At 40.6% G+C, this 27,150-nt stretch overlaps 3 protein-coding genes across 4 annotated transcripts; 2 read left to right on the plus strand and 1 right to left on the minus strand.

The window, feature by feature from the left end:
• Positions 1-731: 731 nt before the first annotated feature.
• pdlim1 (PDZ and LIM domain 1 (elfin)) lies at positions 732-8,080 on the plus strand. Its single transcript, XM_079688696.1, has 7 exons — positions 732-997; positions 2,422-2,573; positions 3,046-3,130; positions 4,233-4,417; positions 5,403-5,551; positions 5,794-5,911; positions 7,496-8,080. The coding sequence occupies exons 1-7, from the start codon at positions 905-907 to the stop codon at positions 7,680-7,682; spliced, it is 969 nt and encodes a 322-aa protein (XP_079544822.1). The 5' UTR covers positions 732-904; the 3' UTR covers positions 7,683-8,080.
• A 476-nt stretch (positions 8,081-8,556) lies between these two features.
• neurog3 (neurogenin 3) lies at positions 8,557-9,425 on the minus strand. Its single transcript, XM_079688706.1, is given in 3 exon segments — positions 8,557-8,713; positions 8,716-9,106; positions 9,343-9,425. Coding segments are annotated over 2 exon segments (420 nt in total). The 5' UTR covers position 9,106; positions 9,343-9,425; the 3' UTR covers positions 8,557-8,683.
• Positions 9,426-15,201: 5,776 nt separating this feature from the next.
• Positions 15,202-26,646, plus strand: sgpl1 (sphingosine-1-phosphate lyase 1). 2 transcript variants are annotated; one of them, XM_079688682.1, is made up of 14 exons: positions 15,202-15,374; positions 18,216-18,381; positions 19,515-19,582; positions 19,896-20,043; positions 20,151-20,230; positions 20,425-20,553; positions 20,642-20,730; positions 21,629-21,737; positions 21,820-21,918; positions 22,007-22,153; positions 22,366-22,604; positions 22,687-22,833; positions 22,920-23,040; positions 24,615-26,646. In XM_079688682.1, exons 1-14 carry the CDS (start codon positions 15,363-15,365, stop codon positions 24,759-24,761), a joined length of 1,701 nt encoding a protein of 566 aa, XP_079544808.1. In that variant the 5' UTR covers positions 15,202-15,362; the 3' UTR covers positions 24,762-26,646. The 2 variants fall into 2 exon arrangements, with proteins under 2 accessions (XP_079544808.1, XP_079544809.1); XM_079688683.1 differs by lacking the exon at positions 15,202-15,374 and adding an exon at positions 17,256-17,591.
• Positions 26,647-27,150: the final 504 nt, after the last annotated feature.

Consider the following 27,150-nt stretch of genomic DNA (forward strand, 5'->3'; position numbering starts at 1 on the left):
TTTTATTTTATCAGGACAGAACAAAAACAAAGGTCTGAGGCATTTTTGATTGTGTGTGTGAAGAACATTTTATTCTTAATTTTAGGGATGAGTCAGTCTTTAACCTATTTTCTTGTTGTAAATAAATGCCAAGAATAGACCAAAACCAACAATGCAGTTTGTCTCACTTTCTGGCTTTGCTCTCCACTCTTCGATGTTTAACTTCAAAATGTATTGTTACATTTTTATTTATTTTTAAACTACCAACATACCTTAATTCAGCTGGGCACTGCAGTTCAGTTTTTTAGCAAATGTTACGTATGTTTTTGGCTTATTGGACACTGTTTTAGATGCAGTCCTGAAGATTAACACTCAATTAAATATGTACAGCAGCAGTCATTTGTATGTGGGACTGACTCCAAAAAACAAACAGTGCCCAAGTGTATTGTCTTAAGGGAACTTTAACACCCAGTGCAACTCATTTATGAGGTTTTTTTTTATAGATTTTGGCCCAGAGGAATACACTTTATTTGGCCATGGGTACATATTATAAGGATTAAGTAATTGCTAGATTTAGTCTTTTAAGACAAATGGATGGTTATATAAAGGTTACTGCTGTTCCTGGGGCTCTTTCTCCCACTAGGACCAAATCTCCTGAATTCCCTGAAAGTCTGGTCAGTTCTCCATAGATAATATGGAGTGATCCATTTTCTCAATACACGATCTGTGTACTCTCACTTATCAGCGTGGAAACTTCAAAATCTACTCGTCGGACTGTAACCTGAGGGTCCACCTCCTCTGATGCTGCGGCTCTAACTCTGCCTATCGATCATTGCACATGTCATATGCTGTAGGAAGTGAACTGGTGGTCTGAGGCATAGCTTTGAACACCGTAACGACTCGGTTAAAAACTTAAATTAACGGTATGCCTCTCCGGGTAGTCGTGAAGGGGCCTGGACCCTGGGGCTTTAGGCTGGTTGGCGGTAAGGACTTCGAGCAGCCCCTGACTATTTCCCGGGTAAGTGTTACTGTTAGCTGCTCCTTCATAACTCAGTGTAACCACACCTGGGTTTGTGCTGACAAAAGGTCTCACCTCGCGCTGTGTCCTCTCGAGGACACACTGCTATTTAAAGTTAGCTGGTGTTAACAAAAGGCTAACGTTACTTCATAGAGAATAAACTAATGTCACACATGTAGCTAAATTGAATTATTGTTAGTGTCGGCATGTTGTACTTTCAGCTACTGACATTAATGACTTTGCAGCGTTTTAATTCGAGCACTTGTTGTAGCTTTATTTCCCTATTTCAGTTACAATGTTATTTGAGATATCTTTTTTCAGTTGCTGGTGAATTATGTTTTTTTATACAATACTTAACTGTAAACTTAAATGTATGCTACAAGTTAAACAACACTGTAGTGTAAGTATACCGTTACCGGTATTTCATAGTGTCTGCAGACTTTCTGATAACTTTCAGCTGTCATAATTATTTTAAAAGTCATAATTTCAAAGTAAAAGTATTATGTTGGTGAAAGAATCTGTTATTTTTGACATCCCTGAGTGTCCCTGAACGCCTCTTCGAGCTTTTTCAACCCATTGTGTTACTTCACAACAGAACTTAAATGCAAATCTTTATTACACATCATACAGTCCTGTGTCAGTAGTGGCTCAGAGTATGAGCCTCCTCTGTGTACTTCGCCTGAGTGTCGGCTGCTGTTCCTGTTGTAAATGTTGTTACCGTGGTCGCTACACTCCACCCATGGAAAAGTGATTAGGAATTCCTGGACTGAGCTGGAATCTCCCTCTGCTTCATGCTGTTTTCTATCTGAAACACCTCTGCGAGTGTCTGTGTTTACTGTAAATAATGAGATGTGTGTGAAGGTCAGAGTTAAACTATGTACGATTTAAGCTCTGATTAGAAAACAAGATTTCAGACTATAAAGTTATATCTGACTGTACAGTGAATCAAAGGTGTGGTTTACACCTATTAATGATTCAAGATATGTATTGCTTAAGTGGTGTTATTTCTATATATTTCTTTAAAAAATAAAAGTACAATCTCAAATCATCACATAGGGTTGTAGCCAACCATGATTTTCATTATCAATTAGTTTACACATTTTACTTTTGCCTAAATATTATCGCTCGCTCTATAAAACATCAATAAATGAAGACATTTCCATCCTGTTTTCTCAAATTCTAAGTTGATATCTTTACGTGTCGTATGATATAAAACATTGAAAAGCAGAACATCTCCATATTAAGTGGCTAAAAACAGCATTTTACTTTAAGGATTAATAGATTGTCCAAAAAGTTGGTGTTATTTTTTTGTTGACCTATCATTTGATTTATTGTTGCAGTTCCAAGGGTTAAGTATGCCAGCTTCGATACAGCCCAAAAAGAGTTGTGTTTTCCTATCATTAATCATGTCTCCTGTGTTGTAGGTCACCCCAGGGAGTAAAGCTGCCCAGGCCAACCTTTGTATTGGAGACATGATCCTGGCGATCGACGGAGAACCGACTGAGCCCATGACTCACTTGGCGGCGCAGAACAAGATCAAGGGGTGCATCGAGGAGATGGTGCTCTCCGTAGACAGGTGGGCTGTAGCTACATGTGCCAGTCTGATCTGCATCGCCGCAGGGCCTGAAAAACCCTGAGTAATATGAGACAGCTGCCCTCCAGGTGTTCAGGGAGTGACGTGATGGTTATTCATCCTGCTTAAGTCTCTCTTTTGTTGCACTTGAGTTTGAGAAGTGTGTGTATGCTAAGCTGTGTTGCAAATCTGCAACTGCGTCAGTGCATGACATCATACCATGATTTCAAGTAGCAGAGGTGTCGTAATGGACAGGTTGAAACAAATATGTTTGTTGAAATTAAGAGGGAATGTGTTGAATGCAGGGTTGGGTGAGCTGTCAGAGCTAAATGATAAACATGCAAAGGGTCTGTTGCATTGAAATACACAGGCATGGTATATTTCTGTGCCGCTACACAGGTAACACAAGATAAGCTGTTGCATTTAAAGCTATTGTAAGATAATGTTGTGATCTTGTCCTTCTTCTTTTCTGCAGGTCAGAAACTAAATTGTGGTCCCCGCTTTCATCTGAGGAAGGGAGATCACATCCATACAAGATGAATCTGGCAGCAGAGCAAAAGGTGTGTGTCCACCATCTAAACATCAGACAGAATCATCTTTGAATACCTCTTTAACTCAGCCTGTAACTGGAATCTCTACAGGTAGCCATAGAGTTTCTGGAAGCCTGCACGTTCATTTCCCACCGCGCCCACAGAACCTTGTGGGCTGATTTTCTTTTTTCTTTTCTTTTATACTACCAGTGATGAAGTCATTGTTTACTTCCCAACAGGAGGTTTCCTAGGAGACGGCAGTTTATCTGCCAACTCTGACGCAAGCCTCAGTTCCTGCCCACTGAGCGGAAAGTTGCGGCCAAAGTGTGAATTCATGTTGGCCGTGTATGTGTGTGTGTGTGTGTGTGTGTGTGTGTGTGTGTGTGTGTGTGTGTGTGCGTGTGTGTGTGTGTGTGTGTGTCACAGATGTTTTTTGTTACTCCACATGTTTGGAAAGCTTGTTTGGAGTCTGTCACTTCACTGTTTTAGTACTTTAAACCAATGCTTCTTACATTTAGGGCTATTGGTCAATGCTAGTTTCAGTGTGTCAGTTTCAGACTCTGGAATATTCTGCTATTTCATTGTCGGATGCTTGAAGCATGAGCTATTTGTGGAGGCATTTCCGTGTTCCTACTGCGAAGCATGAGCTACATGCGCCACTTTCATGGGATGCCAGTGTCATGACGTAATTGCCTTTAAAAAGCATTCGCTATAATTAAGGCCAAATCCCCAGTCTACATTATCCCTGCTAAATGATGTGTGACTGAGTCCAACTGGAAGCAGCAGTTCAAGACGCAAATATTTTTCAGCTGAACAGTTTCATTTCTAAAATGTGCAGATGCAAAACATTTGTATTCATTGTTGAAAACAGCAGAGGTTGGGTGTTTTCAGATATTGAGTAATATGTCATAACAGGAAGTCATCTGCATGTTTCTACATGTGCAAGTTTATGATAAAGTGACATCTGAAGGCGTCAAAAGTAGTGACCACCATTGCATCGAGCTGCACCGCGAGTGTTGCATGTTTCAGACTGATTGTGTGTGAGTTATGTCACAAATCCCTGCGCTCACTACTTCAATGCTTGGTTACTCACAAAAAGCTTGAACAGTACCATTTTCCATTTCTTCTACAGGAGGTGAAACACATAGGCTCCACCCACAACAGGAGCGCTCTGCCCTTCAGCGGCTTCGGCCCCACAGTGGTGACCAACCAGTACAACAGCCCCTCAGGTCTCTACTCCTCAGAGAACATCAAGGACTTCAACGAGGCAGTGGACGAAGTTAAAACCATCGTGACAGCCAATGAGCTCAGCCACAAGTAAGACCAAATAGAAAACATAGATGGTCTGTTTTACTGTTATATTTTAGCGTAATTAGAACTGTGTTTCGTAGCTGTTGCCACACAGAATGCCCATGTGCGTGTCTTAAAAGGCTGGCTCTGTGGGAATTGTAGTCTTGCAAATTCCATGGACTTCAGAGGTCTCCACTAGGTGGAAATATGATTTGACCTTTTGACAAAACAGAAACAGGCTGTAACAGTATCCTGAGACACCGCTTTATGTCAAGTGGTCCTAATGGAGACTGGATCCAGATGAAAAGGATATTCTGGTGTTTTGGAGTTGCATTGTTTTATGTATAGTCTGACCTACAGGAGATGAGGGTTGGCACGCCTCTTGTTTGGAGAAACAGAGGCAGTGGTGGACCAGAAGCTGTCCTGTTCTGCAGTCAATGGAATGCTTTGGCAAGGGAAAGTGCTTCAGTTCCTAGTATGAAGGCCAATCTCACGCAAGATATAGCAAATGAAATACATCTAAAATAAAGGTTACTCTTAAAACGATACATATTTGATTGGGTCTCTTGAATAGTGTTGCTCCTGCCCCCGTACACAGCAGTGCGTTGTTTGCAGGTCAAAGTCTAACAGCGTGCTCCATGCCCTAAAGGCTGCCCTCGTGCTTTAGCTCAGTCACACGCCTCTTATTGATGTGTGAATCATCTCCCATCAAACAGTAACCACTCGGCTAAAGGCAAATACAATTTGACTATTTGTCACTAAACGCCACCTTTAAGACCATGAGAAGATAAACAATGTCACATTAACTAGGAAGAACAAGATTTGACAGTGTAAGATCTCCACTCTCTTGGATACTTGCTTAAATGTTCTAATTCTTTTGCAAGTCCTATGGTGTACATGTAAAACGGTTTGGTTCTCGTGCACTTTTATAACTCCTAATGCATCAGGAATAATGAAAAGTGATTGCTGTCTAGTCTCTGCAGACAGATTGAATTGTACTCTTGGTTTGCAGAGCTGCTTCAGATCCTTCGCAGGCAGGCAAGATGCCCCCTGTAGTCGCAGACTCTGAAGTGTACAAGATGCTGCAGGAGAACCAGGAGTATGACGAGCCCCCCCGACAGTCTGCGTCATTCAAAGTGCTTCAGGAGATCCTCGAGACAGGTACACATCCAAATTATTCCTCACAGCTTCCTCAAAGAGCTGTCGAGCAATTCCCTTTTACAATGTTTCACTTTCATTTTACATATTTCTTGGGTGTTTTTAAAAGGACAAAATCCCCCAAAAAAGGAAGTATGCTAGATGCCTGTGGAACCAGTGAGACCTGAAGGATTGATTGTGTGTGTGTGTGTGTGTGTGCGTGTGCGTGTGCGTGTGCGTGTGCGTGTATGGTCGTGTGTGTGTAGGTGACCCTGATAAACCGTCCGGGTTCAGGAGTGTGAAAGCACCCGCAACAAAGATGGGATCCTCGGTGGGGAACACGGACAAGTTACCCTCCTGTGACAAATGTGGATCCGGGATTGTGTAAGTACTTTCTGATTCCTCAGTAATGTTTTACAGTTTGTTTTTGCAACACTGAGGAAGTAGAGCAGTGTTTATGGCTTCATCGGAATCTAATCTCTAGACGCTACTTTCAATGACGCCTGTTGGTAATCTTGCGTAGTGTTTTTACTCTTAAAATGTCCACAATGTTGTGACGCAACACAAAAGGTTGTTGTCTCTACTGGAGTGTGCTCAGTCAATAGGGGCTTGGACTGGGAGCCGTAAGGTCGCCAGGACTGATACTTGGAGAGGTCCCTGTTCACCTCCTGGGCCCTGCCGTGGTGCCCTTGAACAAGGCACCATACGCCCCCCCACTCCCCATTGCTCCCCGGGTGCTGCCCACTGCTCCTAGTACTAGGATGGGTTAAATGCAGAGGTCACGTTTCACTGTGTGGGCTGTGTGACCATTAAAGAGGGTTTCATCCTCCACATTCTGCAGTTTGTCTCCCCCTTGTGGCTGAATGTAGTTATTACCAATACCAAAGTGTGGCAGCAGTCGCCTTGAAATACTTTATTTCCATTCAACTACATTCTCTTCTACTTTTTCAACCTACTTTGAGTTCCTGTTTGAGATGTAATATCCTTTTAAAGGCACATGTAGGGTTTCCTAAAAAGCTAAACAATCTATAGACTCATTCAAATATAATCGTCGATCAACTTTTACTGATCCAATAGTGTGTGGTGGGGCGATTTCTCTTCTCTTTGAATTGTTCTGTGTTTGAAAGGTTTTGGGATTGGAAACCTTTTTTTATTAAAAAGCAAGCAAACCAGGTTTGAGATGATAAAAAGCATTCAGGCGGATACTTTGAAAAAGGCAGAACCAGACTTGTTGAGACGGGTTTGAACTGTGAATGTTGTGTTTACTCATCGAGCCTTTTCAGATCCACTTACTGATGGATGTGTCCAGACACTCTTACAAACCCTTTGTGGTTTTAACATCATTTCAATGTTGTGTTGTTTTTGAAGTCTAAATGTTGCATCTATTTTCTTGTGATAATTAGTATAGTGCTTTTTTGTGTTTTTTAAATGATATCAGACCTCCATTTTAAACATTAAAAATGTAACTCTCATTTCTACAATCTTGAATGTTTGCATAAATTGCATGTGTAGTAGCAATAACAATATTATCCGCCTTGGTTCAGGTTAGTACTTATTTTGATTCGGATTTCACACCATTTCCTGGCATAGTTAGCAATATATCAGAAACATAATGGCTTGGACTTGAGTTTTGTGTCTGTCTCTCTTTGTTTCCTTACATGTCTCTCTACTGTCTGTGTGTCATAGAGGCATAACAACACGTATGTCAGTGGAAACCCTGTGTCTGAGGTCTAAGAATCAGATTGATGCCAATTATTTTAGAATACAATTTTGTAGCAGTCATATATCGATGTAATGTTCTACTGTCCAAACACTTTTACCCATGTAGGTTTGCTCCTTACACTTCACAGTGCACATAACATGGAAAGCTAATCCAAATATTTGAAATCCAGTTCATGGATAATTGTCTGGATGAAGTTAAGAACTGTGTTCATCAAGTGAAATGTGATCTTTACCTCTCTCTTTCAGGGGGCTGGTGGTGAAGCTGAGGGACAAGTTCCTTCACCCTGAGTGCTACACCTGCACAGACTGCGACGTCAACCTCAAACAGAAGGGACATTTCTTTGTGGAGGACCAGATTTATTGTGAGAAGCACGCACGTGAACGAGTGACGCCTCCAGAGGGCTACGACGTGGTCACCGTGTTCCCCAAGTAGAGCGCTGGGCTCCGCCTCGGACTACACTCCACTCTGACAGCATGACATAATCCCAGACATTACAGCATTTAGCAGCTCATGCTACTCCGAAAACGTTAAATTGGTCTCTCGCATTAGGTTTCAGAGCAGTCCCTGGTAGGCACGACGAGAAAAAACGACATCTTTAGAAAGGTTGATTTGCACATTGACTTTGGCATCTACAAAAGGAAAATCCATTTTGAATAATATTTGTCCTTGTACATGTTCAGTATGTTCTTTTGAATCATGGAAACAAGGAAAAACCACTTCTTGACACATGTTTTCTACAATTTTATTAAATAAATAGACTTTTATGCAGCAAAAACAGCTCAAAATAACCTTTTTGAATGTCATTACCAAATAAATATGTTTAGCTTACAGCAATTGTCTTGTCTGCCTTAATCATTCAATGTGCTTCATGCTCTTCCAGTAAAGAACTTTTCAAAATTTGAAGTGCAACATGGTCCGGAAATCATGCCAAAAACAACAGAAATGATCTTAAAGGACACTTATGATCATCTTTGTAAAGTACGTTTGTTTTGGGAACTCAGTGAAGGTGCTTTTGTAAGATCTGATTGGGCAGAAGCTTGAGAGTGAGTGACCAATTAGGATCTCAATCAGTGACGTCACTGCATGTATTTGTATTTGCCCTTGGTTGCTGAAAGGAAACACCTGCTCTGATGTCCCTGAACTTATGTGTGGGAGAGAAACGCGCCTAAAAGTGTTCAACTATAAAGAGAAATGCAGTTTTATGTTTTCAGAGTTTTTCATCAAAAGTGAGTCACTGCCAAGAGTTTTGGTAATTTTCACCACACAATGATTCGATATAAAAGGTGACAGGGAAAACACTGGATGGATCTCTTGATAAAATGTTACACTTCATGTGATGAGAGGGGGGGTAACAGCTTCTCTGGTCACACTCAGCTGAGGTCGCACACTCTGCAGGTGAGTCCCACTCCGCTGAGGAGACACTTGCCGGGCTGCTAAGCCCTGACCCCCCCTGCAGGTAACCCCGCTGGTCGGCGATGTGCAGGGTCTCGGTCAGAGCCCAGATGTAGTTGTGGGCGAAGCGCAGGGTCTCGATCTTGGTGAGCTTCGCGTCCTCCGGCAGCGCGGGCAGGATGCTCCGCAGCGCGTCCAGGGCCGAGTTCAGGTTGTGCATCCGGGAGCGCTCTCTGTCGTTGGCCTTCACTCTGCGCCGGCCCCGCGGCTCACCTCTGCTTATCTGTTTCACATGTTTCCCTGAGGAGGCTTCCCCCCCTGTGCCAGTCTGGGATTTCCGAGAGAAGCTCTCCCCGGAGTTCTCTGCAGTGCCACCGGCTGCAGATGGAGAAAACCTGCTGCGCGTCACCGCGTCTCTGGATGTGTGCAGATCAGTGGAGGCGCAGAGAACTTTAGGAGACATCCTGAGGTCAAATAGAGTTGAAATAATGAATACTCTTTTGCATAACCAAAATCATATAATATATGGTTCGATAGGTTTACACAAGTGAAATAACTTAAAGTAAAAAGTAATTTAAGATTGTTTCTTCCTCTGAAAATATTTTCCATGAGTTTTTAACAGGTTTATAAATAATAATCTATGAGCAAACGTATTTTTCTAGTGCAGGTTTTTAGGATGGATGGGTATATTTGCACTGACCTGACAGGTGATGCTTGGATAAGGATGCAGCCCTCGTTAATCCTCTCTGGAGCTGGAGTCAGCGGTCACTGGAGCTGTGCAGCTGACAGTGAGGGATAGATGCGCATCTCTGCTATTTTATATGGCCTTTATCTTATCTCTCTGCACGGAGGACGCCTGAATCAACAGAGCCTGTCAGGAGCCAATCAGCTTCCAGGCAGCGCGTCCTTCACGTTCTCCCCCCCCCCCCCCCCCCCCCCCCCCCCCCCCCCCCCACTCTCAGACTTCACACTGCTGTATTTCTTTGTGTATTATTTGTCATTTCGATCAAGTGCATGTGTGTGGTATAAAGTGCCATGCAGGTTAACCAGAACTTTACGGTATAGCCTGAGTGACATCCAAATGTATTTTACTTTTTTCAAAAAGTGTGACTTCAGAATCAGTGATCATTCAGGATCACCGATGTTCTGCTTCTCCCTGAAAACCTTCCATATGCTCCAATATATTGTTATAACATCCTGTCAGTAATGCACTTGGATGATTTTCGTACAATTTTTGCGCACATTTTTGGAATAAGAATGGAGTTCTTGGCAAATATTTAACTCATCACTCTCCAGAAACACTTTTTAACATGAAGTGTGAGTTTGCTTTTGCATATGTTATCGGATCTCTATCTTTATGGATACTTGAAATGGCACATTTTACGCACTGCACATGCCGTGCTGGGTGCTTAGTGTCCATTGGAATATGCCAAAACTAGCTTACAAAATCAACTTCAACTTCACCATACCTAAAAATGGAGGTTAAAAAAAACGTTATATTCACGATTATTGTGAACATAATTGTTTAATATAGAGTATGCTGTTGGATATTTTTGGAGTGTGCGCATATCACATGACTTGTTTGCATTCAATTACTTTAAACCGCTGTAATTTTATTTTTTTTGCCACCATTTTTTTTACTAAATCACTCATCTCTGTTTACATAAAAACTCGGATCTATATCAAAGAAAAAGTCATTTTTATTCCTTTATATTTGGACAAACAGTTGCTTATTGCGTTAGAGCGCAAAGCTCACGTTGTTGGATGAAGACAATTACGCATGAGCCCCCCAAACACACAGTATATGAGAGGGTGAAACCCGTTGTGGGAAGTGATAGTACAAAGGCTCTGGTCGTGTGACACAACAATAAAAGCTATATTTCTGCTGTAGTCTGATCCTATATATGTGCGTTATGACATCTCCAAAAACATGTCCACTATTGGCACAACTTGGGCGCGCATTAGATTTAATAATGTAACTTTACTTTTAGAAAGTTAAAGATTACTTTTATATGTCAACAACATGCAGACACGTTTCCGTCGTGACAGTGGGGGGAGGGGAAGTGTGGCAGAGCTCAAACATGATTTACAATTGCCAACAAAGGATAACAAAAAGCTCTCCTTAACTTTCTGTCTAAATATGTGTTTTGGGAACAATCTGATAACCATATGCTTTCAATAAACTGGACAAATATACCAGTGAGATACGAGATGGTGCTTTGCTGTTATAAAAGGCACGAAAAGTCTAAAGTAAACTAAATATTACCACTTTACAAATAATCATTTGTGCCAAATCCATATTCGGATATCGTGGACAGGTGTGGGTTTGGAGTTGTCAGTGTCTCCCCTTGATTTTTTTATCAGTGTGCTGCAGTGTCCTGCTTGTTATGCAAAGTGTGGGCAAACACAAGCGCGCAGTTGCTGTGGAAATAGCAGATATCGGAGCAGACTTGCTACGAAAAGTGATTTAACAATATTTAACAATAAACTGAGCAAGCTCCCGAGCAGGTGATACCTGCCTGATGCTCCTGGTTAATACTTCCTCTAGCACTTCACTTTATAGTCTCCTTTGCTTATTTATTATACGAAATCTATTTATTATTATTTTAGCAAACAGAGGTACCAGGTGGGGCTTTATTTTCGTCTTCAGCTTTTTGTTTGAAGGACGTTTTGAGGGGGGCAATCAAAGTCCAACAACTCGCTGACCAGATTGTTGTCATCCCAAACTAGCAGCGAAGCCATTCAATGTGCCCCCCTCCTCTTCTTCTTCCTGGCAAAGAGCTGCCGGGAGAGAGAGAAAAGGAAAAAGGGAAACTTCTTAAAGAAAGAAAAAACATCTTAAAAACATTTAATTGCAACCCGGATGCCATATGTACACCTCTTGTGAAACCCCTCAACAATGTGACTGCCTTTTAGAAAGTATGGAGTGCGCCTTTGGAGACGTGTGCGCTTTGGAGAGGTGCGCGCGTCGTGACCGGAATGACCCGAACACACTTTACACAAGAAGTAATTCACTTTTAATGTGCTTTGGAGTTTCCTTTCACAGGCAATGCATTGTACCGCTCACCTCAGCTTTAGAAGGCAGTGTATGCCAATTACAGTGGAATAGCTGTCCTATGGACACAGTTTGTCTTTTCTAAAGGTTGTAAGCACGAATAGGGCTGTGGCTGCACGTCGCCCTCTTTCACCCCCTAAACTAATGCACCATGCTTTTCCTTTATTCTGATAGCCTGTTTACGATGTTACACCTTGAGTTCATTAGTGACTCAAAGAAGGACACGTGTACTTTTTTTATTTTTTTTTTACTAATTTATGTTCAAAGTACGTGAATTTTAAATAAAAATGTAGCAATTAAAGATAACTATATCGACTTAACTTTATATAAACAATCTCATTTACAAATACTTTTTTGCGGGCTTTTAGTTGAAAGTCTCGCGTAAAATTCAATAGTTCTGCGATGACTGTTGAAAATATTTAGTAGGATATACATGATATCTTATATTTTCAAGAATTCTGCATTGCCACCGAGTCAATTTTACACAATCAATAATTGTGCTGAATGGTAAAGTTACTATATCAGGTAAGTATACTGTATGTTCCCGGTGGACCTCCAGCATTGTAATTTTATAATACTCTAAATTAAAATTACTGGTGAAATCAACTGTTCGAGTAAGGCAGCCAACTCTGAAATGTGTTAGCTTTTCAATCCCAAGAAAATATAATTAGCCTAAATTACCTTCTTTAGAGAAGTTACAATTAACTAATAAACTATATATAGGTTTTATTTTTTATTTGGTCCTTTTAAGATGTGCATATAGAGCATGATGCATCATCGAGGCTCATTTTAGTACTTTGGACCCTAACCAACACAGACCTGCCTGTTTAGATGATGATAGTCAGGTATACTACATATAAAACACTCTGAGCCCCACAGGCGAATTTTACTAACTGCATTCAAGGAGGCCCTATTATGATTTCTGAGGTTTTCCATTTCTGTTATAGGTTGTGTTTTATAGGTTTTTGGAAAAGTAAATTCTCTGCAAAGGCTAAAATCAGAGGGGGTTTATCTCCCAACCCCCCACCTACCTGAAACACCTCAATTATAGTCCTTTGTTTACTTCAACAACATAGTGACATCACTATGTAACACTCACGCTTCTGCTCAGGGGCGCCGCCAGGGATTTTGGGCCCCATGAAAAGATTTCACATTAACCCTCCTGTTGTCTTCGGGTCAAATCTGACCGATTTACTACTTTCATTGATCATAACTTTTTAGTTTTACATTCGATTGCACTAAGGCTTTATGATATAATTCACAGTATAGACATTTGAACATATACAATTGCTGATCACCACTTTCATTGAATTTTGGATGATTTAGTCAACTTTGTAACACCCATGGTGTTCCCGGTCAAAGATGACCGCCATAAAGAAAAGGAATTAGTAACCATCCGGATCAGATAAAACACACACACAGACACACACACACACACACACACACACACACACACACACACACACACACACACACACACACATACACACACACACACACACACACACACACACACACACACACACACACATCCTAGATGTGTTCCCCCCTTATGTGCCCAATCCCCCCATGTGAATCACACCTGGCACATACAAACACACACACACACACACACACACACACACACACACACACACACACACACACACACACACACACACACACACACACACACACACACACACACACACACACACACACACACACACACACACACACACACACACACACTTAATAGAGCCAAAAAGAGACACAAACGCTCACACACACAGAGAAAACATTGTAGAAACAGATCATTATAACAATGTTACAATTTGAAACATTTCCCGCTCTTATGTGCCCATCCCCCCACATGGATCACACCTGGCACACGCAAATTAATACATGTTCAGTGTCTATTCTTTGTATATTTACTGCAGTTTTTCCTGTATACCAGTAGTCTGATATAATATTTACAGTTTGAAAGCGTGTTCAATGAAATTTGGTGATGATTAATGGTTTTGTGTTAATGTAACAGCAGTTAAAACAGGACCGGTCAAATTTGACCGTGAACACCAAAGTAAGGGGGGGAAAACGAAGATAATAGGAGGGTTAAACATTTTTTTCTTAACGTCCTAAAATAGTTCGGGTCCCTGTCAGTCACGGGCCCTTAGAATCGTCCTAACTTTTCAGCCCCGTACGGCGCCCCTGCTTCTACTGGCTAGCACCCAACACGTTGTACATGAAAGGCTAGGATTGCGACATCTCTAAGCGGTGGACCAATCAGAGCAGACTGGGCTCTGGTTTCAGACAGAGGGTGGAAAGAGGTGCTGCAGCACAGGCAGTCTGAGAAAAATAAAGAGCTTTTTGAACAATAAAGCATGGCAGCATGTCAAAGTAGAGGCGTAAATTACAATTATGAACCAAAACATTTGTATATTATGGCCCCTTTAAAAATGTTAATCAATCTATAGTATAAAAGTTGTTACTTGACTAATATTACACAGCAGTGTTCTCCCTTGTGTCAGTACAGCTTCAGCGTTAAATATTACATAAAAATACACCCACTTCAAAAGAACGCAAACGATGTGAACTAGAGAAGAGCTTTGCAGCATGTGTCCTCCTCATGTTGTTCTTGGGGGTGAGCTGCAGTGTCAGAGCTCAGCCGCCGGGAGGCGCTGTTTACACTCCTAAAAAGAAAACAACATATCTTATTACAAAAGCAGCAGCAGACGATGAATTCACGTAACGTCAAACATAATTATCGCCATCTTCTTAACAACGAACTCACAGTTCAGTTGCCACATGCTCTATGGCGCCTAAACGTATATTTAACAACCATAAACATGTTTTTGTCGCTCAAAGAATAACTTAATACCACGTGATTCGTCACGATTGACATTAAAGAATAATTGAAATATCGATCATTTATCATTCATCATTTTATATCCATTTCATAGAATTCAACAATCTTCTAGAACATTATGTTTTATTATGATTATGTAGGCGATACATAACATAAGGATAGAGGACATTTAATTAATGGTGTTGAACAGAGTATGAGTAGAAACTGAATTAATTTCTAAACTTTTTACAGATAAACTTTGTTATTAAAGTTATGTATATGTTGATTAAAAGTGTTTAACTTCCAACAAAAAAGGTGGATTTGTATTATTAAGATATGTAAATGTATTAATTTAGATAGATACATTATTTGTGTGAGCTCATCAACGTTGATGGATGTCGACCTCATTATTTGAAACAAATCTGATAAGGCTATGTTATATTTTTTATATTTATTTACAATGCACTGATATGACTGGGTGTTGGAGTTTACGAAAAGCATAAGCAGCCTCGGCTCTTTGCTAACTCACTCAGTTGTGGACGTCAAAACGTGCGCCACTCCTGTCTGTTCAGTGGTAGATCTACAAACCATGTGGCCCCGCACACACAGCGGTCTCGTGGTGATCCGCAGCACTGTTAGATCTACACATGCTCAGACCGCGCGGGCGCAGCTTTACCAGGCTGCTGGGCACTTCCTGAATCAGGGTTAGCTAATAGCTTGCTGCTGTGTTTGTTAGTAGCATGTAGATGAGAGCCGAAGACTCGAAGGCAGGCTGCTGGAGGTGACTTTCCTGAGAAGCAGACAAAAAAGAGGACTTTCAGCGAGAGTTTGCCTCGACAACATGGACTACTGGGTACGCGTCGCTTCACTTGTTTCTGTTTTTACACTCAGGACGGTGGCAGGGCTGCTACAAGATGCTTAAAGAGACCAAGACTTGTTTACCAATAGTAAAGTGAGCTAGCGAGCTGCCTAGTGTTGCTCTTAGTGATGCTGCACCTCCACAAACAGTGTGTTTGACTGTGACCCCTATTAAGAAAGCCTTGGTTTACAGATTTAAGGGTGTTTCGGAAGAAACCCTTAACATATATTGATACTTTAAAGCCTCCTGTAATGGGATATTTTTGCATAACACGAGCCACAATATGTTTTCAGAAATAATAAGACATTCACAGAAAGTGTTAAAGGTGCTTCCTGTACAGGACTTCATGTAAAGCTTCTATTAAGTCTAAATCTATGTCAGCGTGTAAGGTTTGCAGCTCCTTCCTATTGTTTATTGTAGGAGCCAGCCACTGTGTACAATTCGAGATCCTGCCATACTTAAACCTGCAGGAAGCTTAAACAAAGCATTACTTTAGTACTGCCACCAGAGAGCTTTTCAGATTTGGGGGAGTTTTCTTAAAGGAGCAGAATCAAGTTTTGTTAATGGTAGACACCAGACAGTAGACTCGGCACTAGAGGGCGGCTAGTCTGACACATATCAGCTGCCTGTCAGTGCAACATGTATGTCCAAAGTGTGTCACAGGGACTCCTGCAGATCATTTTGAGGAAGAAGAAGTATCTCTAAAAGCGTACTTTTGGGCTAAATGTCAAATCATGACACAACAGCTTTGACGCTTTGTAAACGGTTAGAGAAAATAAGTATTGATCTCCCCCTGAATGATTTCTGGGTCCCTGTTTGACTTGCGGTGTTGCTCACAGTCTTGTTTCCCCTTGATGTATCCAGGAGCAGCCACCTCACACCCAGTACATTTCCATGAGAACATGACCTACTCTCTGAGACAACAAAAGCTCTCCTTACAGAATAGCCAAATGTTGTACGAGGGGGAGCAAAGGAATGGGCGTCCACTGTTTGACAATAAGTGGGACAATACTGGAGCAAGTGTCTTTGTGTGAACTCTGTATTACTTTTCCTGAGGCAAAGAAAGCATTGAATTGTTTTGGGAAAAGGACCCGAAGGCAAACCTATAGACAGAAAGTGAGTTGGATAACAAACAGAGAGGCCTGTATCTTCATATCTTCAGACTTGCCTTTTGCACTGATGTGAGATAACGCAGTTTAATCTTTTCCTTTATGGCAGACACGTGACAGCCATCAGTAATGTGCTTTATACCAGCACGCTACCTTTACTCACGATCCCTATCATGAAAGCCCAAACCCTCACCGTCAACACACAGTAATGGATTTTTTTCTCCGTGACTACCCACCTCTGTTCAGCTGATCTAGTCCAACCTGAATAAGAACATGTTACCTAAACAGGCAGGTATGACAGCTATAGACTAAGCAGAGGGGGGGGGGGTGGTGGTGGTGGTGGTGAGTCGTGTTCTCACTGACAGCCCTCCCTCCATTCATTCACTAAATGATTTGAATATTATATTATATATTATATTGGATATTTCATATCCTCATCATCAAACTAAATGTATGCATTTTCACTGTTAGTCAATCATGATTTGAAGTACACAACACATTGTTTCAAAACCTTCAATTGCACAACAGAGCTTGCCTCATTGTGCTATGGGATGTTTATATATGGCGGCGCAGACTGGGGTTACTTAATATAATGTCTTTTGAACCTTAAGCTTCTGATTGTGGCTGAGGTGGAGAAAACAAGGCTCCAGCTTATCAAAAGGGCCTGCTATTGTGTAATAAAAACACAGCAGATGAGAGATAGTGGAAAGATTGCTTTGCTTCACTTATGAAATGGTATGCGTGAGTCAGTTTCTGTCATATTGCTGCCTCTAGGCTCAGGTATTCTTTTGTGAGTTCCGTTCACATTTAGATTAATAACAAAGGGGTCAGCGTTAATTTGTGATCAGGATTACATTTTGAGAATATAACTTAAAATCTGACTTTGTTGAGAGGAACTTCCTGTTTTGTTGAAGCATGATTTATTGCAAAACATCCCTCAATGGCTGGATGTGTTGTTGCCGGTCTAGCTGCTGGGAGGAGTCTGCTGACAGACATGCAGGCAGCTGAGCTTTCTCTCACTCTCACCTGGAGAACACACACGACAGTTTTAGTTAGTGTGAGGAGGAACTGAACCCCTATAGGTCTGACAATGTCTTCTGATGTAAGTACTAACATTTGGGATATGTGAACTGAATACGAGCCTGAATTAATATAAATATTCATAGCTAACCATATTAGGATTTTTATAGCTGTCTTAATATTTGAGGGTTGTGTTATTGAATGATAAATACTTAAGTGTTGTGTGGACATTTGACTTTGACATACTGTGAATATAGCTTCTAGCGTTGGGGGTTGTTTTTTACCTTTTTAAAGTCAGTAGTTTACAAAGTTTCTCTTTCTTGAAAGGGAGTTCATGGAAATGTGTCTCTGCTTCTTGGCGTAATGTTGTTCATATTTAGACATATTTTTGGGTTCGGAATAACTAGTTCAATCTTTATCAAGCAAACTTGGACTTCAGTTTTCCATTTCCAGAGATGAGACTAAGGATTTAGGGCTTGACTGTTAGATAATTTAAACAGTGTTTTATGGGATAATACATGCATTCACAGTTAACATGTGAAATGCAGGTACAAATATCCTCATCTTGTCTCAAGAAATCTAACAACAATTTGAAATCTTTTTTTTAAAAATAATAATAATGTGGTCATGATTGTGTGACTGGGCAGATGTTTAGTTCTTTTGTTCTTCGTAATGTTTCACATGGTATCTGTATGTGGTTGTGCAGAGTGCCTTGGAGGTGTACTGGGAGATAATGCTGCTGTACCTGGATCAGGGCCGGCGGCAGGTCAACACACACTGCTCCGACCTGGAGCCCTGGCAGATCATCGGAGCGTCGGTCATCACCACGCTGGGCGGCGTCTGGATCAAAGGCTTCCTCTTCCAGCAAGAAAGTAATCTTTTACACGTGATACACGACTGATAAGTGGGGGGGGGGGGGGTAATCAGATATGATAACTCATGAAAATGGCGAGGCCATGTTCACAAAGCTTCTTGAGTCATCTTGGCCTTATTCAACAACATTTGAGGGTTAACTTTTGAGCAAAAATAATTGGTAATAATAGCACATTTTCTTCTAGTTGTATTATATAGGATTTCAATAGTTTAAAAAACAAATTTATTTATTTTTCAAAGCATTATGATCTTTTAAAATGAGTAAACACTACTGAACTGAGCGATATATAATATTATATATATGCTATTACGCATCCCCTTCTGACACTAGGTAAAAAAACATCCTCGTACGAAGTTCACTTCCTGTAGAAATAAAAAAACGTCAATACCAATGACATTTTTTTTATGTATGCCCCCCCCCCCCCCCCCCCCCCGTTTTTTTTGGTGTTCTTGACTTAATTTTTCTCCAACTTCCTTTAAGATTTCTGTTCCCTTAAGTGGTGCTTGTGTTTACCTGCTAGTTAGGATCAGCTGTCACAGGTGTTTTTTTAATGGATGAGAACAATGGGATTTATCATTGTAAGAATAAAGATAAAAACCATTCTGTGGTTTGAAAACACGTCATGAATCTGACAAAATCAGAAAGATTTAAGAACAATTCTAGAAAGATATTTGCTAATGAGGCAGAATCCTCCCATATTGGAGTTTGGCCGCCATTCTCCTATTCGCTTTCATTTTCTCTGCAGTTTTCTTGCTCATCTTAGTGACTACCTTTGAGTTGAACGTTCCCTGTTATTCTGAAGCTAGTAAGTTCTAACAACAAGACTTTCTAGATCTGCTATCATCAATCAATCAGTGGTTGAATTCCTCATGAACAAGGTCAGCTCCACCTGTCTACTTCAGCTCGTAGAGACTGAAACTTGGACAGAGTGAGGCTTCGTGGAGGACTCGTTATGTCTTCAGTGCTTTCAGGGTCAGAATGAAATGCTTTGTGAACACGGCTTCATTATTCATCGAGCACGTCTGGTCTTGACGAGTGATTATAGGTCATAGTCAGCTGTTTAATGTTTGTGGTCGGATGAGTGTGTGAGCCCATTTCACCACAGCTGCTGCCTCGTGTCTTTGGCTACAGGTATCCTGTCGCGAATCAAGAAGCTGTGCTTTCGACTCGTCAGAAAAATACCCTTTGTTGGCGCAACAGTAAGTATCAGTGGTAAATGAGTTCCTTCTTCTCCAAGCAGATGTGCACTGAGTCACTCATGGATGACTGAGTACAGCTTGCAGAGGGTGCGGGGGGGGGGGGGGGAGACCTTTGGAAAAAGTTACATCATGCACTGGTGATAACAGTCTGTTACTTCTGGTCATTATGACGCTCACTTTATCAAAATGGTACAAAAAGTGTAGACAGTACAGACACGTTCTGGTCACGTCTGACAAACAGTTACATCACCATAACTCCTTTCAGGGAATAACATGCTTTACCTAACTTGTTGTTTTCCTCTTTGTATAACAGATCCAGACTCAGCTCAACAAGGCTCTGGATGACATGTCTGCTAGTCTGTGTACTCTGAAGGAAGGGATGAGCTACACTAAGCAGCTGCCCTCTAAAGGCCTCTCCCAGAGCCAAGTGCTGGACAAGATCAGAGAGTACGAGACTCTGAGTAAGTCTGACCTTCACTATCTGTCTAGCTTAGACTTCCTGGAGAATATTTCATTACCGACTGTTGCCTTTTTTCATATTTACGAGAAATCCCTTGTGTCGTCGCAGGTGAGGTGAAGTGGGAGAACGGATGTGTTTCGGGCACAGTGTACTGGGGGGATGAGTCTCTGACCAATCTCCTGGTGAAGGTATGCATCTTTGTATACATTTCTGGACTTTGGCATTCCAAACACAACTAGTCCAAGGTTGAACTTGGATGCATTCTTAGTGTTAGCTACAGTAAGCAGGAAAGGACTGAACTGTTTTGTTTCTCTTTTGTCATTTCTGACAAACAACTCCTGTTTATTCCTTTTAAAAAAACTTTCCTTTCTTTCATTCCTAGGTATATGGAGATTTCGCATGGAGCAACCCACTTCACCCTGACATTTTTCCTGGCGTAAGAAAGATGGAGGCAGAAGTTGTCAGAATGTCTTGCACACTTTTCCACGGTGGACCAAACTCCTGCGGCGCAGTAAGTTATCCTCATCATATGCTTAACATTGTATGAACTAAGGATGGATAGATCCAAAGCATTTCAACAACTCTGCCTTTTTGTCCAGGTCACTTCAGGAGGAACTGAGAGCATACTGATGGCCTGCAAGGCGTACAGAGACATGGCGTATGAACGTGGGATCAAATACCCTGAAATGTAAGTGGAGCTTTATTAGAAATAGTTGATAAGTATTTTAAGTATTTTGGTTATACATATTTTTGTCTGCTTTAGGTGTTGTAAAAATCAGTTTCATATTTTGAAAAGGACAAGACAATGCAACCGTCCCTTTTTGAAAGGTCTCAATATTAGTTTGGATAAATAAAAGGAATAAGGGACTATATTGTGTCATGATAAAACGTAGTTACCTCATAAAAAGAGATTGACAAAAAAGGGTTGAAATAAGATAATAATAATAAGAGTTAAAATAGTCATAAAATTGGTAAGGGGTTGACATTTCTTGTAAAAGCTTTTATTTTTATTTCTCAACTGATATGTCTTTTAGTTTCAACTAGTACAGAGCATTTGGTTTTCCATGTTATTGTAACATTTTTTGTGGCTGTAATTAAGAATTGCATTGCCACATTTTAAATTGGAGAAGTTACAGGGAAAAAAACCTCAGGCCCTAATAGGAAATGAATCGCCTCTATTTGCGATATGACGTTACATTTATGTTGCCAACTTCATCAGTTTTAAAACCCAAGCAAACAAAACCTCATTTTTTTTTAGCACATTTAGTTCCTTATGGCACAACACGTGAGCTACACACTAGTGGCTGCAACAAACACTAAGTGGATTATTCAAGAAAATCATCAGACCTTACACAGGTAACAGGCACATAAATAAAGTCCAGCAATCTGTAATTAATTAAGACCAACTGTTGAGCAAAATAAAGTAAAAAGACACATGAGTTTTAAACCACTAAAGGAGGGGGAAAACAATCAAATGAAATAATAGATTGTCAACCTTGATTTAAAATGGATATAAGAGGTTGTTTTTGACTGCTCTTTACAGAAGTTGTAACATTAGTTTTTGTGTTTTTTTCTACTTTTTGCAGTATTGCCCCTTTGAGTGTCCACGCAGCCTTTGACAAAGCAGCGCATTACTTTAGGATGAAGCTTGTTCACGTTCCGCTCGACAAGAAAACCATGAAAGTAGACGTGAAGGTGAGAATACATTCGACACAGCATGTGCTCATTGACTTCTTCTCCTAGACATTAATTATGTCCATATTTCTTCTCTCTCAAGGCTATGAGGAGAGCCATCAACAAGAACACGGCCATGCTGGTGTGCTCGGCGCCTCAGTTCCCACATGGAATCATTGATCCCATTGAAGAAGTAGCCAAGGTGAGAAGTGACACATTCCCCCTAGAACATTTTCTGAAATGAGAAGAAGAACGCCAACTCTCTTATACTTTCCCTCGCTGTGTTCCAGCTGGCGCTGCGCTACAGCCTCCCCCTGCATGTGGATGCCTGTCTGGGAGGTTTTCTCATTGTGTTCATGGCCAAGGCTGGTTACCCACTGGCTCCTTACGACTTCAGGGTAAAAGGTGTAACCAGCATCTCTGCAGACACCCACAAGGTAAGGAGTGGTTGTTGATTCACTCCAAATTAATGCTGGTTAGAAGCTTTCCTACTGAAGAAAAAAACATCTTATAACAAATCCAGAAAATGAAAATGTTACTATTTGTAAAGGATTAATCATATAGTTTAAAGACCAGTGTTATATATACTGGCTCCTCTAGGCCACACTTTATTGCAATTCTAATGCTGCGTTTCTACATTCTTCTCCAGTACGGTTACGCCCCTAAAGGCTCCTCAGTGATCCTCTACAGTGATAAAAAGTACCGGCACTACCAGTACTTTGTGGCTCCAGACTGGCAGGGGGGAATCTACGCCTCGCCCTCTGTGGCAGGCTCCAGGCCCGGAGGGATCATTGCCGCCTGCTGGGCGACCATGATGCACATAGGAGAGAACGGATACATAGACGCCACCAAGAAGATCATTAGCACAGCTCGCAAAATCAAAACAGAGTAAGACACACAGGTCTGTTAAAAACTACTGTTTAAATGATCACTTGCACCATTTCAATTACTCTGTTTCTTTTGTTGACAGAATCTCCAAGATTAAAGGTGTGTTTGTGTTTGGGGACCCCGAGGTGTCGGTGGTGGCAATAGGCTCCAATGAGTTTGATATTTTCCGTCTGTCCAACGCACTGACGACAAAGGGCTGGAATCTGAACACACTGCAGTACCCATCCAGGTACGTATTGAAAGAAATATTCAAGAAATGGAATAACTTCATTAGAAGTCAGGAGTTTGACAACTCTATGATGTTCTCTTTCACAGCATCCACATTTGTTGCACAGTCCTGCACACACAGAAGGGCGTCGCCGATCAGTTTGTCCATGATATCAAAGAGCAGGTCGCCATCATCTTGAAGAACCCCAAAGAGAAAACCACAGGAATGGTGAGAGAGCTCTGCTACACACTTGTTCATGCTGCAATAATACCCTGACTATACAGTATGTTTAAGTAGTAAATTCACATAAATAGAAAGTATGTATACAGTACAGTAGTAAGTATACAAAATACGCCCGTTAGGTAAATGGAACCAACAAACACTTGGGAGGATCTTCTATATAACCAAGCAGGATCTTAAAGGAGAATTCCACACTTTAAAAATAGATTTGTTTTTAAAAAGTGTCCCATTTGCTGTGAGCTACAATGGAGTATGATATCAAAATATGTTTTGCCACTCCAAAGAAGTAAGTTAAATTAAACATATACTGCGTTGAAATCTAAAAAACTTTAACTCACCCTTTGGTGTGATGGTATTCGAACACACAATTCACACCAGTGAAAAACATTTTCGGAAAAGAAAAGCTACCAAATAATCTAAAAATCCAAACTTCCAGTCAACTTACAATCACCTGTTCAGCTGACCTACATGTCTTCAGACTTTAGGTGGAAACCTGAGAACACTAAGGAGAGAATCCTTCTAGTGTGTGTTCATTGTTTCCACCTATCATGGTGCCAAGTGTGAGAGAGAGTACAACTTTCATTTGTAGTGAGGCGTGACAAAGCATGTCAAATATGTCTGCCACTATCTATTGTGTCCCATCTTCTTGGTACACGTGGCATTTTGTTTTCCTGCTGCACATACTGCGAATGCTGTTTGTGTTTTGAGTTTTAAATGGAGTGGGAACTCCACCCAACATGCACAAACCGGCTTCATGCCAATCAGGTTTGTTTAGAGCACACCAGGGAATGAAGAATCATCTTCAGTTGAATAACAGAAATGAAAGGAAAAACCTCTTTAAATGTCTTGGTATATTTCATTGATTATTTTTTTATTATTATTAGGTTTTTTTATTTCTCCCCTAATTATTGTCGGAGCTGCAGTTTCAAAACTTAGAGCATTAAAATCTATCAAATAGACCAGGGGGCATTTAGCTACAAAAAAAATATTTCTGGGCGGTGTTGTAAGCTATGCTGCTGGGAGAAGTAGTAACACCCTTAAGCAAGTACAAGTAGTAGGTTAATAAGAATAGTAAATAATCATATATTTCCTGAAATGCTCTCAAACCACAAACTGTTCATAATCTCTCCGTGCAAAAGGTGTGTGTGTCTTTATACTTTATTAATGTATTGTCTTCCAAACCTTCCTATCATATATTGAGCAAGGTTGACGACACGCAAACCTAAGCAATAAACAACCGGCGGTCTTGGGTCAAGATAGGTATTTTATTAACAAAAGATTTTGACTTGAAAAAAAAAACTCTTGCAGTTCAACAATTGCCCCGCTGCCCAGTCTTATCAGGTGACATACAACATTTTAGATGTAGGGTGATCAAAATGCGGCCACAGCAAGGCACATCATCTTCATCACAGAAATAAGTTAACATTCATATTAAAAACAACCAACCGCATAATTAACATTACCTACCAAGTACGATTTGTTTTACCTTGGCTCTAGGTTCATTACAGCTGCAACACTTAATGAGCAGTTGTAAACTCCCTTGTGCCTTCCTGTTGTTTCAGGGAGCGATCTACGGCATGGCCCAGTCCATCCCAGACAGATCCATGGTGACGGAGATCTCCAGAGGTTTCCTGGACTGTCTCTACAGCACTGAGGTGTCCCTGTCAAACACCAGCCACATGAATGGCAACGGCAAAGCCCACCACTGAAGCTGCATGGGCCCCCCCGCCCCCGGCCCCAACCCCACAGCACGCAAAGAAACACGCTCGCTTCCTCCTAGAATTTCGAGCTAATAGTCAACGGTTGCCTTATCTTGCACACCTACACCATACGGAAAACATCTGCAAAGATCTTTAAAGCACAAGCCATAGTCATTGTAATCAGCCCAGAGGGAAATCGCTTGTTTAGGCAGAGAGAGAAGAAATTACTTATTCCAAAAGCATTTGATTTTATCATGTATGTAGTGAAAGTGTGCGTGTGTTTGTTTGTGTTGTTTTAAATGTTCAACAGTTCATTTCAATTTTAGCATGTGTTAAATGCTAATGTTTCTCATAATCTCTACTGATTGCATAGCAAAACCATTCCTTTTTTTTTTTATTTTACTGCCGGAACATTTCAGCTTGTTACGTGACTGCCATGACTCAGCAAAAACCACTGAACCCTTGTTAGTGACGCTGTGCTGCCCTCTAGTATAAACTTGATGCAGTGCTTTATATATGTGGAGGCTAAAAGGTATCATCATCATGTGGCAATTCTGGCAGACAGCTTTTATAATGTAAAAACTCTACGATGCCCCGACTAGCGCATATCAGGGTAATCTGTAAATCACTTGAACCTACAGTTCTGATGTTATGGTAGAAGTGTGTCTGAGCATGAACATGCATGTCCTTTGTATGATGGCACTTATTGTGATGACTATTTTCGTGATCCATCTACAGTTGTTGGATTTGTAGACAGAGGGAGAATGATTTAGATAGTGGGAGCGTTTAATGTAGTTAATAATGTGTACAATTGTTTAAATTACAAAGGGTAGAACTAGCCACAAGGCCATGAATATATATATATATATTTGTGTTAAACCGCAAATGGAATCCAAAACTAATTGGACTCTTGGGCTTTTTAATTGGAATTCCACACATTAGCTTTTAAAGTAAAAGGAAATTAAACAAATCAACACACTAGACTGAAGGCTGTTTCCACCTCTGGTCCTCAATAATCTGCAAAGTCACTTGTCTATCACTCTAGTTTTTAATAATTTGTCTCCTAATTCAATCTACCTCAGTTTCTACTCAATGAAAATGTCATGTATTCATCCACTGAAACACTTTCAAAGAGGGCAAGTGTTTTTTTTTCTCGTCTAACATAATCTTCACAATGTAAGGGCATACAAACTGTAATAAAGATAAACTGTTAGACTGATCGATTCAAATGTTTATGTTGGGAGAAACCCACTCTCTGCCCTGTCTGAATGTAAATATATCCATTCAGCAGGATATGTACACATACTTACAGTTGACAATGTAACAATGCATTCTGTAACACCAACACATCTGTTGTTCTTTTATTTGCTTTCCTAATATTGCTTGTTGAAATTATGTATTTCCTTGAAATTATTTCCATGTTTGTGCAATATATAACTTTTCCTTTTGTGAAGTGAAACAATGAGGACTGCTCTACTATAAATGTTTTAAGTCAATAGATGCATTGTATTGAATTACATATCGGCCTTGTTAGTAAGTGTAATTTAACCATTTGTGTGACCACTGGGTGTGTATTAATCACTTAATTTGTGAGCGTTTGTGTTTTACATGCTGAGCATTTTTAAAGAGATTAGACATGAATGTATTTAGGTTTTTACATGTGTGGGATTTTTTAAGCTATTAGTCAGTACCTGGTTAAATGGCTGCTGACATACCCCACAAACGATTGTAGCTCATACCATCATGTGTTCATCCATCCTTCTTTCAATACTGTGCCCAGTAACGGTGTGGATACTCATGCCTGTGCAAAAAGTTTTCCAGCAATGACTCATCCTGTTTGCTTATGGAAAAATATCCTCAATAATTGTCTCTTAAATAAAACCGTGTAATGCAACATCCTGTTTTAAGTGAAAATGACTACATACTGTAAAGGAATTTTGCAGAGAAAATCTAAATTGTGTTGCAGATGGTGACATTACTGTATGTAGCAATGAGCGTTCACCTCTGTGCCTTCAGATGTTTGAACTCATGACGTCATAGCAGATTTTCTGTAACATCCTCAGGGATTTGGCTTCATAACGGCGACATCATTTATCCATGGGTCATTCAATCATGCACAGGGTGGACATGTAGCTGTAATGCAATTAAATACAACCTTACATCAGTCTTAAACTATTCAATTAACTAACAACTATTGTAATTTTTGTTTTAGCTAACTGGATTGCATTATATTGTAACGGTATGTTTTTTACTGTTTTGCACCCCTGTGAAGTCATTTTGTGTAGTTCTGAATGTACACGGTTAAAGGATTTGTTTTCATGTGACAGTGCATCTCATGTAGGAGATTTTTTTCCCCTTTGCACATGATCCAAATGCAATTATACCACTCTAAGCAATT

Source organism: Notothenia rossii (assembly GCF_949606895.1).
Source record: "Notothenia rossii genome assembly, chromosome: 6".
In the NCBI taxonomy this organism is placed as follows: domain Eukaryota; kingdom Metazoa; phylum Chordata; class Actinopteri; order Perciformes; family Nototheniidae; genus Notothenia; species Notothenia rossii.